Raw genomic sequence first — 12,401 nt, 5'->3', positions numbered from 1 at the left:
TCTACTTTTTTTTTCATTCCCGCTATTCTCCACCCCAAGGCTTGGGGAAGGGGTAGAAAGTTTAACTGGAAAAACTAATGAGAAAATGAGTTCTCAGGTTCTAAATCTGGTTTTAAATTTCAAATAGAATAAGTAAAACATCATATTCATGAATTTAATTCCTCTTTTAAAATATCTACATTCCCACTATATTCCTAAACATATTCTGAATAATTTTAGAAACATTAAAACTTTAGCTACTTGGACTAATTATTTATAAAGAGGATACTGTAATATACACAAGTTTGGTCTTTTTCCTTAAGCTAAAACCAACTTAAATGAGTTTCCAACTATGTAGATCTTATTAAAGTTGCAAAGTGCATATATGCAGGAATGAACAAATCTCAGAAGAATGCCATAAAAATAAGAAATTACAGGCAGAAATAAGTGATTTTCATTCTAATCGATAAAGGCAAATAGACACATAATTTAATAAGTAATATGAGTGTTTAGGTTTCTAAAAGGTAGGTTTTTCCAAGATTGTAAAAATGAAATATCCACTTCCATCACTAGGTGGCAGAAAATCACACACTCCAGAATGAACAATTTTTTTCTTTCCATTTTCACATAGCCAAATGAAACCACTGAGCTACTTCAAAACAATAATGCTTGTGATGACAATTACTACTTAAATCGTGCATTAAGTTAGAGAAATAGTGCGATTCCAGCACACAGCTAATTTGCTTGTGGTGTGAGGAGAAATCAAATGACAAACAGAAAAGCCTTCCTATCAGATATATGATTTTGTAACTCCAAATGTTATGCTGAGGTGAAATATACCCAGTAACCTGCATACCAAAGAGGCCCATAGGTTTTAAGCATCAGCTATGAACTTATTATTATCACCTAACATAGTCTTAAATTAACTGCGCCAAAGGTAACACCTTTATACGGGTATATGGCAATTGCTTGTGAGGTCAAAACCATGAAAGAGTTTATTTAGTTGAAAAGGGAGAGCAGTTAGTTTGCTACCAGGATAAGCTTTGTATGCTACAAGCATTAACAATACAAGAATTTGTGGAAGACCACACAGTACGGGGCTAGGTGCTCATTTAATCAGGGAAGAGCTTACTATTATGCTGTGCTCTCCTTCACTACGATATGCCATGTCAACCATGTTATGCCAAACTGTATTATGCTCTCCGAGCTACTCGTTAATATACAGTCTTCCACAAATGCGTGTAATATTAATGCTTGTAGCATACAAAGCTTATCCTGCCAGTAAACTAACTGCTCTTCCTTTTTAGCCAAAGAAACTCTTTCATGGTTTTGACCTCACAAGCAATTACCATGTGCACTATAAAGGTATTTCCTTTGGTGCAATTGGTTTAAGACCTTGTTAAGTGATAATAATCATAGCAAACAATTACCTAGTGCTTACTGTGGGCCAGGTACTACTTTGAGTGTTTGACATATATTAACTCAAGGAATGAAGGTGAGTCCATCAAAAGGCGTGGGGTAAAAGTCTAAAATTTTGATTCTAATTCCCAAAACTTTGAGTTACCTAAGTTTGATCCATGAGGAAAAATGTGCTACGAAATGAGGTAATGCCCAGACTGCCTAGCACAAGCTGCAGGCCTTCCAAATGGAGAAAAGCCCCAGGCCTGTGAATTGGAACATCATCAAGGATCAGCAGAATATGATTTTAAGTTGAAATATTAAAGAAAATTTAAGATTCATCACATTTAAGTTCTAACTTATTAAACTTAAATTAGCTATTTGAATACAAAGAAATTTTTCGTATCATGAGATTAAAGCACTTAAAAAGGAAATTGAATATTCTGGTTTCTTTTCAGATTGTATAAATCATAAAAAGAAAATTGAACACATTAAATAGATAAAAAAGTTTACAATGAAGGCATTTACTGAGCAAAATGTTTAAGGCTATCAAATTCTCTTCAAAAGTTACAACTTACAAGCTTTTAAAAATTTAGACTGATTTCAATTCACTTCAAGGATTTTAAAATAATACTCAGTCGTTTTACAATAGAAGGAAGTTGTCTCGAAATCTAAAAAAATGATGTTATTATCACTTCTCACCATGCCAAGAATAAGCATTGACTGGCTGCTGAGCCAAGCTGATTTTCATTGCAAGTATATTCAACCAATGATACAAAACTTTCTAGATGCTTTCATGTAATCAAAATGTTTAGAAGTATATTTCAATAGTAACAAGACTGAGACATTTCACTTACTTATAACCCCACGCAGTTATTCCTAATATGAGGGCCAGCACTAAAATGGTGCCAGCAATTATGCCTATTATGATATTGGTGCCAGCAACACCTGAGAGGAAAAAAAAGAAAGAAGGAAGATCAGTGGTATAAAATTCTTTCAGAAACTTTATTGCTCAGTTTTGTAATGATCACACTAACAACACTGTTTGTTTTCAAAAATGGGTATTTTTCAAAGGAAAGAAAAAATCAACCATAATTCAGCAATCTACATCAGTTGATTTAAAAATAATGTTTGGTATATGTCCTTTTTAATTCTTGTTCAAGTGCATTTTGCACAGTTGTATTTTCCAGAAAACATGATGTCGTTAAACTAAAAGAGGGAAGAGTAATGATACTTAGGGAGGAACAGGGAGAAAACCTGTGTTCCTTTTGATCCTTACCTCTTTCTCAGAAATTCTAGAAATGTTATTGTGCATATCACTCCACTTTGACAACTAATGCAAGGTCCTTATTGCTCTCGGTTTTGTGTGTGTTATATTTTGTTTCTCTCAAAATGAATATAAGCTTCTTAAGGGAGAAAACATGTCCACAGACTTGTATGGTTACTACCCAGGTGGTGTAGGTGATAAAAACACTGGACTTGTAATTCCCCATCTGGGCAATGATGGCTGTGGCATTCTACAGAAGGAAAACCCAGAGGAACAAAAGAGTCGAGTGAGCTGGAGGACTAGAGCTGAAGTGGCAGGAGAGGGAGGCAACACCACACTGGCAGAGAGACAGGCAGGCAGAATCCAGGGCAGGGTTGAAGCTCAGAACACAGTGATGGCATTGTTGTGCCAGTATCCATTGTCAGGCAGGCTGAGATATAATCTTTAAGGGGATCATCACAGCAGAATGGCACCATGAGTCAAAGTCTTCATTGATAAGCTCAAATGAGGGCTCAAAGGCAGAAAAGGCTGATCTGAATGAGGCCTGGCTCTGACACCAGAAGGCCTGTTTTGCTGATAATGATTTATGCCACATGGTTAACTGCAGAGCTTTCATCCAGAGCAACTTAGATCATCCATCCTTGTCTGCTCCACTCCTAAGGCATCCTTTTACACATCAAAGGTCAGGAGTCATGGGCTACTTGAGAAGACTTCAATTCTCCATGATAGGAGTGGCAGTCTCTCTGTCTGGGAGCCCTCAGAATTCATACCAGACAGTAGGGCTAGGTCATCTGAGCAGACTAGTGGAGTCCAACCTGCCAGGTCCTCTGTGGGATGCACAGATGCAGATGCCACAGGATTTCTTGGGTTACTAGGATTTTCTTACTCCAAGACCTAGCATGTCTGTCTTCCCTTCCTTTTTTTCCAGGGACTTAACAGGGATCACTAAACTTAGATGTTAGTCTTGTTTATTTCTAAGTAATGGTATGGCTTTTGACATGTCATTTAAATCCATGTGCCTAAATATTATTGCCTTTGAATTAATTACTGGAACAAACTCCACACTACCATTGCTAAGACTGGGGACTCTAAAATCTTAGCCATCCTATGATTTTCTTTATAAAAGTCATATTAGCTAAAACTGTTTATCCTTTCTAGATTATTAGAATGAACATATTCCTTTTTTCTCATCCTTTGAGAGTAAATGAACTTCAGGATTTGAGCATTATCTTGTATAAAAGAATACTCAATAATGAAATGATTAAATAGTTTAAAAGGGGACATTTGCCTCCAATGTATGAGTTCTTTCAACCATCTGCATTTGACTTCTATACCCCAGCTTCAGCCACCGTAGCTTTTAGGACTGCACCTGTTATTTCTTATCCATGTTCTTAAAGCCCCTCCAGGAACCTTGGCCAGGATTACTACCTGCAGCCAGTTCAGGCTACAGAACTGGGATTGAACAACAATGAGCTTCTATAATAAAGAATATTAAAATATTTTAAAACCAATTCTTTAATTGTTCCTTTTTATTCAGTTCAAAAATATAAAATTCTTCCTTTAATTGCACACAGTTAAGAGTTATGACTACTTTCTTCATTTGAAAGAAATGTTAGGGTTTATTGACAGCTTCAGACAAGTATAATACTCAAAAAATCTCAGAATGAAGCAGGACAAGATAAAGCTAAATCAAATAGACTAAGTTATACACAATATTACATATCATTACAATTTAATGGACATCATCAGTTTCATGAAATGGACCTCATTATTATGAGAATGTATTTCTGATTATCACAAAAATAACTCAAATAAAAGTTTTCAGAGAGCAGTTTTCACTTTGTGTATAAAGAGTACATAATGTTACCAAATTAAGTACTTACCATTGCCAGACAGAGTGATACCAGTCTTTGCATCATCATTGTGAGGGAAGTAAGTGTTGCAGTCAGAACCTATCCAGTGTCTGTTACACACACACTTCAGCTCATTACTGCAAACCTGAAATCCACAATCAAGTTAGAGTAAATGTCAAGTCTCTTGTACAGAAGCATGAAAAATAAACACTAATTTCTTATTATTATATGCTTAGAATTTGGTAATTCCGAAAAATTATTAGTACATTCTTCCTAATACTAATTACATTATTTCTCCCTCCAGTACTTCAAGCAAATGTTTCCTAGAGACCAGCAACTGACCCAAAGGGAACGATGAATTTTAACAGAGAAATTCATCTACATCTATAGAAAAAATCAAAGAAATTATTGTTTTGACTTTCATTAACTTAAATTTTATGATGAAGATTTAAAAAGCTAAGCAGAAATACAATCATCTGTCAAGTATCTAATATAAAGGTTTCCTTCCTTCCTTAGTAAGGGTCTTTATGCAAAAATGTTATCTTCATTTCTTAGGAAGCAAAATGAAATAAAAGTCTGATGAAGAGAGGAGACCTGATGGTTTGCAGTGGGCTGAGAAGAAAGTTCCACAAGGCTATAACCTTGGCACTTCAACCCATGCTGTAGCTACTAGCTATGTCAGGGTCAGGGGAACTAAGAACTCCCACGAAAAGAGTATATAAAAAAGAGTCACATAAAATTGATACCATTTTTTATATTATAGGGAAATCATCTCTCTTCATTTGTCCACTCAGGAAACAGAATATACACCTAAATCGAATTCAAAACAACTCTGAATAGAGAAGCAGGAGAGAGTTAAGTTAGGTTGAAGGTCAGCCAAGTTCCTCCTGAGACAGGTTTTTACTACAGGGGTTTCTGTCTGGTCTGATCTAATTTTCAGGAACACAACATACATCCACATCTATATGTAACTATAACACAGCCTCAATAAGAGCTACACATTAACAAATATGCAGAAAGAAAAAGGTTTAGGCTTAAAAGGCCTAGATTTGATTCACCATATCACTCCTGTCTTACTAAGGGACCTTAATCAAGTCTCCTGGCTTCTTCAAGCATCAGTTGCTATATCCTATGTCAGGCATCAGTGATAAAGTGACAAGAACAGACAATGATGCAAGTGTAATCATAATAAATAGCATAGCTTACATTTATTGAACACTTCCCATATCCCAGTCTTGTTTTAAGTGTTTTACAAGTTAACTCATTCTTTGCACAATTCTTTAAAGTGGGCACTATTATCTCCATTTTACAGAGGAAGAAATTGAGTCATAAAGGTTAAGAAATTTGCCCTATGTTACCCAGCTAGTAAAAAGCAAAGTCGGGATTCAAACCCAGGCTGTATGATTGCAAGCCCATGCTCTTAACTACATGATATATAGTACAAAAAGAATATTTACGGCCAGGCACGGTGGCTCACACCTGTAATCCCAGCACTTTGGGAGGTTGAGGTGGGAGGATCACGACGTCAGGAGATCGAGACCATCCTGGCTAACACAGTGAAACCCCATCTCTACTAAAAATACAAAAAATTAGCCAGGTGTGGTGGTGGGTGCCTGTAGTCCCAGCTCCTCAGGAGGCTGAGGCAGGAGAATGGCGTGAACCTGGGAGGTGGAGCTTGCAGTGAGCGGAGATCGCACTACTGCACTCCAGTCTGGGCAACAGAGGGAGACTCCGTCTCAAAAAAAAAAAAAAAAAAGAATATTCACTTGTATTAATTTTTCTCATATTAATTTTTTGTCACAAATACAGAGTTGAGTTGCTGTAAGTTAAAATTACGCCAAATATAATTATGCACAATTATTGTGAATACATAATTATATTATGCATAATTGTTGCAAATCATCTGGATGCTGATTTGCCATCTGATTTATTTGCACTGATTATTCTTTTACTAATTAATTAAACAAATGTTTACTAAGCACAACTATGTTTGGTCTCTTGTATTTTGTTTCAGAACCTTAAGAAGAATAAGACATGGTTATTCATTAGCATGGATGATCAAGAAAAATTCCATTATTCTTTTCCTCTGATCCCCTAACATCCTCTTAAAGATTAAGAAAATAAGACTTGGAAGATTCCTTCATAGGAGGAGAGCTACTTAGTACATGTCTGCTCTACTCTTATATGCCATGAGAATTCCTATGCTTTGGCAAGAAGTAACAATTAGTTACTTCCCTAAATAAATTCTTGGCATATCCCTGAGGATATGTATGGAATGACCAGGATTGAAGGCTTACAGTTCCAAAACAGGGATCCTTTATCTTAACTGAATACAACAGTTCAAGCAAAAAATCTGGAACAAAAATAAAAAGCACGCTATAGCACATGCTGAAAGAAATAGAACAAACTTTTTTTTTGGTAGTATAGGAATTCCTAATTGAAACTGACAAAATTTTATCCCTAGTAGAGGATGAATATTTAACCTGTAAACTTACCTGTACAAGACATACATTATCTGATACATAACTGAAAGAACAGAATTACAAGTCTTTCAAATGCCATTTTTTTCCTATTCATCTATAAGAAACATTTCTCTAAGTTAATCTATTTTTATTTCCAGGACTTATCCTCAGCTTGTACCCTCTGGTGTGGCTACAGCAGTTGATAGTCTATTCAGATTTGTCAGTGCCCAGACCACATCGTTTTTAAACACTGTGGCCATCACATCCAATTTTTATTGTCTTTCTTAAAATCCCATCATAGTTTGTTAAAATGTATCTCCTAGTTCACTTGTAAAAAGTTGGCATTATATTATATGAGATCATAGTAACATAGAAAAGAAAGATGGAAGAATTTGGTTAGAAAGATTATTCTTTTCCTTATTCCCAGGCTTTCTCAGATTATACAACAGAAATATTCAAATAGCTATAATTGAATTAGTATTTACACAACTAGAAATACGAAAAATCATGTTTTCCATAATTAAGAAAAATAGTTTAGCGTCCTATCTATTTCTGTGATATAAAAGAAATAAATAGATCCTGACAAGGTACTGGATACTTACTCCATTTCCTGAGCAAATAGTGCCTTCTTTACTGCTCAAGCAAGTACTAAAGTTGAAAGAAGCCACAGGAAGACACCTGTGTTCTAAGCACATCATCTGGGGACCACAAGGTGTCCCATCTTCCACATAGCCAAGATCTACATCTTCTTCAAGCTTAACATGCCCACCACTAAAACAAATTGAGAGCAAAAAATGTCTATTAATTCAAATTCATTTTGAAAACACACTCAAAAACTTAAAAGTGGGTAATATTGCTTCCTCTATCCTATTTATTACTCATTAAAGACCAGTAGCATAAGCCAGTTCAATCTCAGAAAAAGCCATTGAATCTTTTGATCTAATTCCTTTTGGAGAAATTGATGTAGTTTAGGATTTGAACATAATTACTATAACTGGGGCTTGAATTGAAACAGGTTTATCATTTCACTTGGGCTACCAACCAAAAGGTAAGTAAGGCATTATTACTAGCATGTAATTTGATAAGTTGGTTGACCCAAAAAGATTGCATATGTACCAATTACATTTGAGAATGACTAAACTGTTGTAGCATCACTATTCAACATAACAAACCTGCATATGTAATTTAGAAATGTTTCTTAAAACCACGGTAAGAATTGAAAATGTATATTCATAATTTATTCATATGGGGCCATGTCAATGCTACTATAAAAGCCCCCATTTTTGTCACTTTTATTTTATGTTCAGGGGTACATGTGCAGGATTGTAATATAGGTAAACTCATGTCATGAGGGTTTGTTGTGCAGAATATTTCATTATCCAGTTACTAAGCCTAGTACTCAATAGTTAGTTTTTCTCATCCATTCCTTCCTCGTCATCACATCCCTCACAAATAGGTACCAGTGTCTCTCATTCCCCTCTTTGTTTCCACGTGTTCTCATCATTTAGCTCCCACTTATAAGTGAGAACATGTGGTATTTGGTTTTCTGTTCCTATGTTAGTTTACTAAGGATGATGGCCTCCAGCTCCATCCATGTCCTGTGAAGGACATGATCTTGTTCTTTTTTATGGCTGCATGGTATTCCATGGTGTATATTTATGTTCCACATTTTCTTTATCCAGTCTGCCATTGATGGGCATTTAGGCTGATTCCATGTCTTTGACATTGTGAACAGTGCTGCAGTGAACATACGTATGCCTGTGTCTTTATGGTGGAATGATTTATATTCCTTTGGGCTTATACCCAGTAATAGGATTGCTGGGTCGAATGGTATTGGTTTTTAGGTCTTTGAAGAATTGTCACACTGCTTTCCACAATGATTAAACTAGTTTACACTCCCACCAAAGGTGTGTAAATGTTCCCCTTTGTCTGCAACTCGCCAGCACGTTATTTTCTGACGTTTTAATAATAACCATTCTGACTGATGTGAAATGGTATCTTATGGTGGTTTTTATTTGAATTTCTCTAACGAGCAGTGATATCGATCTTTTTTCATATGCTCTTTGAGCACATGTATGTCTTCTTTTGAAAAGGTCTGTTCATGTCCTTTGCCCACTTTTTAATGGGGTTGTTTTTTCTTGTAAATTTAACTTCCTTATAGATGCTGGATATTAGACCTTCGTCAAATGTATAGTTTACAAAAAAATTTTCCCATTCTGTAGGTTGTCTGCTTACTCTGTTGATAGTTACTTTTGCTGTGCAGAAGCACTTTAGTTTAATTAGATTCCATTTGTCAATTTTTGCTTGTTATGATTGCTTCTGGTGTCTTCATAATGAAATCTTTGACTATTCTCATGTCCAAAATAGTATTGCCTAGGTTGTCTTCCAGGGTTTTTTTTTTTTTTTTTTTTTTTTTTGAGATGGAGTCTCGCTCTGTCACCCAAGCTGGAGTGCAGTGGCCAGATCTCAGCTCACTGCAAGCTCCGCCTCCCGGGTTCACGCCATTCTCCTGCCTCAGCCTCCCGAGTAGCTGGGACTACAGGCGCCCGCCACCTCGCCCGGCTAGTTTTTTGTATTTTTTAGTAGAGACGGGGTTTCACCGTGTTAGCCAGGATGGTCTCGATCTCCTGACCTTGTGATCCGCCCGCCTCGGCCTCCCAAAGTGCTGGGATTACAGGCTTGAGCCACCGCGCCCGGCCGTCTTCCAGGGTTTTTATAGTTTTGAGTTTTATATTAAGTCTTCAATCTATCTTGAGTTGGTTTTTGTATATGGTGTAAGAAAGGGATCCAGTTTCAATCCTCTGCATATGGCTAGCCAGTTATCCCAGCACCATTTACTGAATAGGGGGTCCTTTCCCCATTACTTGTTTTTGTCAGCTTCATCGAAGATCAGATGGTTGCAGGTGTGCGACTTTATTTCCGGGCTCTCTATTCTGTTCCATTGGTCTATGTATCTGTTTTTGTACCAGTACCATGCTGTTTTGGTTACTGTAGCACTGTACTATAGTTTCAGGTTAAGCAACGTGATGCCCCCAGCTTTTTAGTTCTCTGTGAATTTTAAGTTTTTGCTAGTTCTGTGAAGAATGTCATTGATAGTTTGATAGCAACAGCATTTAATCTCTAAATTGCTTTGGCAGTATAGCCATTTGAATGATATTGATTCTTCCGATTCACAAGCATGGAATATTGTTCCATTTGTTTGTGGCATCTCCGATTTCTTTGAGCAGAGTTTTTAAATTCCCATTGCAGAGATTTTTCACCTCCCTGACTAGCTGTATTCCTGGGTACTTTATTATTTTTATTGCAATTGTGAATGGAATTGCATTCCTGATTTTACCCTCAGCTTGGCTATTGGTGCATGGGAATGTTAGTGACTTTTGTATGCTGATTTTGTATCCTAAAACTTTGCTGAGGTTGTTTATCAGCTGAAAGAGCTTTTAGGTTGAGACTATGGGGTTTTCTAGATATAGGATCATGTCATCAGCAAAGAGCAATAGTTTGACTTTCTCTCTTCCTATTTGGATGTCCCTTATTTTTTGCTCTTGCCTAATTGCTCTGGCCAGGACTTCCAATACTATGTTGAACAGGAGTGGTGAGACAGGACATCTTTGTCCTGTGTAAGTGTTCAAGGAGAATGCTTCTAGCTTTTGCCTATTCAGTATGATGTTGGCTGTGGGTTTGTCACAGATGCCTCTTATTTTGAGGTATGTTCCTTTAATACCTAGTTTATTAAGAGTTTTTAACATGAAAGGATGTTGGATTTTATCAAAACCCTTTTTTGCATCTATTGAGATAATCATGTGATTTTTGTCTTTAGTTTTGTTTATGTGATAAATCACATTTACTGATTTGCATATGTTGAACCAAACTTGGAACCCAGGAATAAAGCCTACATGATTATGGTGGATATGATTTTTGATGTGCTAATTGATTTGGTTTGCAAGTATTTTGTTGAGGATTTTTGAATCAATGTTCATCAAGGATACTGGGCTGAAATTTTCTTTTTTTTTAAGAGTCTCTGCCAGGTTTTCGTATGAGGATGATACTGGCCTCAGAGAATGAAATAGGGAGGAGTCATTCCTCCTCAAATTTTTTGAATAGTTTCAGTAGGAATGGTGCCAGCTCTTCTTCGTACATCTGGTAGAATTTGGCTGTGAATCTGTCTGGTCGTGTCCTTTTATTATTTTTTTTCTTTTTTTTGGTTGGTAGGCTATTTATTACTGGTTCAATTTTGGAGCTTGTTATTGGTCTGTTCAGGAAATCAGTTTCTTCCTGGTTCAGTCTTGGTAATATGTGCATGTGTCCAGGCATTTATCAATCTCTTCTAGATTTTCTAGTTTGTGTGCCAGAGGTGTTTGTAGTAGTCTCTGATTATTGTTTGTATTTCTGTGGGGTCATTCGTAACATCCCCTTTGTCATTTCTGATGTATTTATTTGGATCTTCTCTCTTTTCTTCTTTATTAGTCTATCTAGTAACCTATCTTATTAATTTTTTTCAAAAAAACAAACTCCTAGATTTGTTGATATTTTACCTGGATTTTCATGTCTCAGTCTCTTTCAGGTCAGCTCTGATTTTGGTTATTTCTTGTCTTCTGCTAGCTTTGGGGTTCGTTTGTTCTTGCTTTTCTAGTTCTTTTATAGTTGCAATGTTAGGTTGTTTATTTGAGAACTTTCTTTTTGATGAGGGCATTTAGGGCTATAAATTGCCCTCTTAACACTGCCTTAGCTGTGACACAGAGATTCTGGTATTTTGTATCTTTTTTCTCATTAGTTTCAAAGAACTTCTTGATTTCTGCCTTAATTTCATTATTTACCTAAAAGTCATTTCAGGACCAGGTTGCTTAATTTCCACATAATTGCATGGTTTTGAAAACATTTTTAAGTCTTGATTTCTATTTGTATTGTGCTGTGGTCCAAGAGTGGGTTTGGTATGATTTCAGTTCTCTAGCTAGCATTTGCTGAGGATTGTTTTATGTCCAATTGTGTGGTCAATTTTAGAGTATGGGCCATGTGACGATTAGAAGAATATAGACTGTGTTGTTTTTAGGTGGAGAGTTCTGTAGAGGTCTATCAGATCCATTTGGTCTAACACTGACTTCAGGTCTTGAATATCTTTGTTAATTTTCTGCCTTGATGATCTATCTAATACTATCAGTGAAGTGTTGAGGTCTCCTGCTGTTATTGTGTGGGAGTTTAAGTCTCTTTGTAGGTCTCTAAGAACTTGCTTGATGAAGCTGGGTGCCCCTGTGTTGGGTGCATATATATTTATAATAGTTAGCTCTTCTTGTTGAATTGAACCTTCTACCATTACCTAATGGTCTTCTTTGTCTTTCTGTATTTTTGTTGGCTTAAAGTCTGTTTTGTCTGAAATTAGCATTGCAAGCCTGCTTTTTTTTCTGATTTCCATTTGCTTGGTAGATTTTCCCCCATCCTTTCATTTTG

General features: G+C 36.2%; 1 protein-coding gene across 10 annotated transcripts in view; it reads right to left on the bottom strand.

Annotated features, from left to right (window-relative positions):
- Positions 1-12,401, bottom strand: part of ADAM22 (ADAM metallopeptidase domain 22) — a 255,535-nt gene that overhangs the window by 32,910 nt on the left and 210,224 nt on the right. For all 10 annotated transcript variants that reach the window (XM_033194589.1, XM_033194595.1, XM_033194592.1 and 7 more), the window contains 3 exons: positions 7,562-7,730; positions 4,528-4,642; positions 2,235-2,325 (listed from right to left, as the gene is read on the bottom strand). In XM_033194589.1, coding sequence (XP_033050480.1) covers positions 2,235-2,325; positions 4,528-4,642; positions 7,562-7,730 — 375 coding nt within the window. The remainder of the gene's footprint in view (positions 1-2,234; positions 2,326-4,527; positions 4,643-7,561; positions 7,731-12,401) is intronic.

The sequence above is a fragment of the Trachypithecus francoisi genome, unplaced genomic scaffold (assembly GCF_009764315.1).
Source record: "Trachypithecus francoisi isolate TF-2019V2 unplaced genomic scaffold, Tfra_2.0 Lachesis_group4, whole genome shotgun sequence".
In the NCBI taxonomy this organism is placed as follows: Eukaryota; Metazoa; Chordata; class Mammalia; order Primates; family Cercopithecidae; genus Trachypithecus; species Trachypithecus francoisi.
This window is presented reverse-complemented; position numbering and strand designations above follow the sequence as displayed.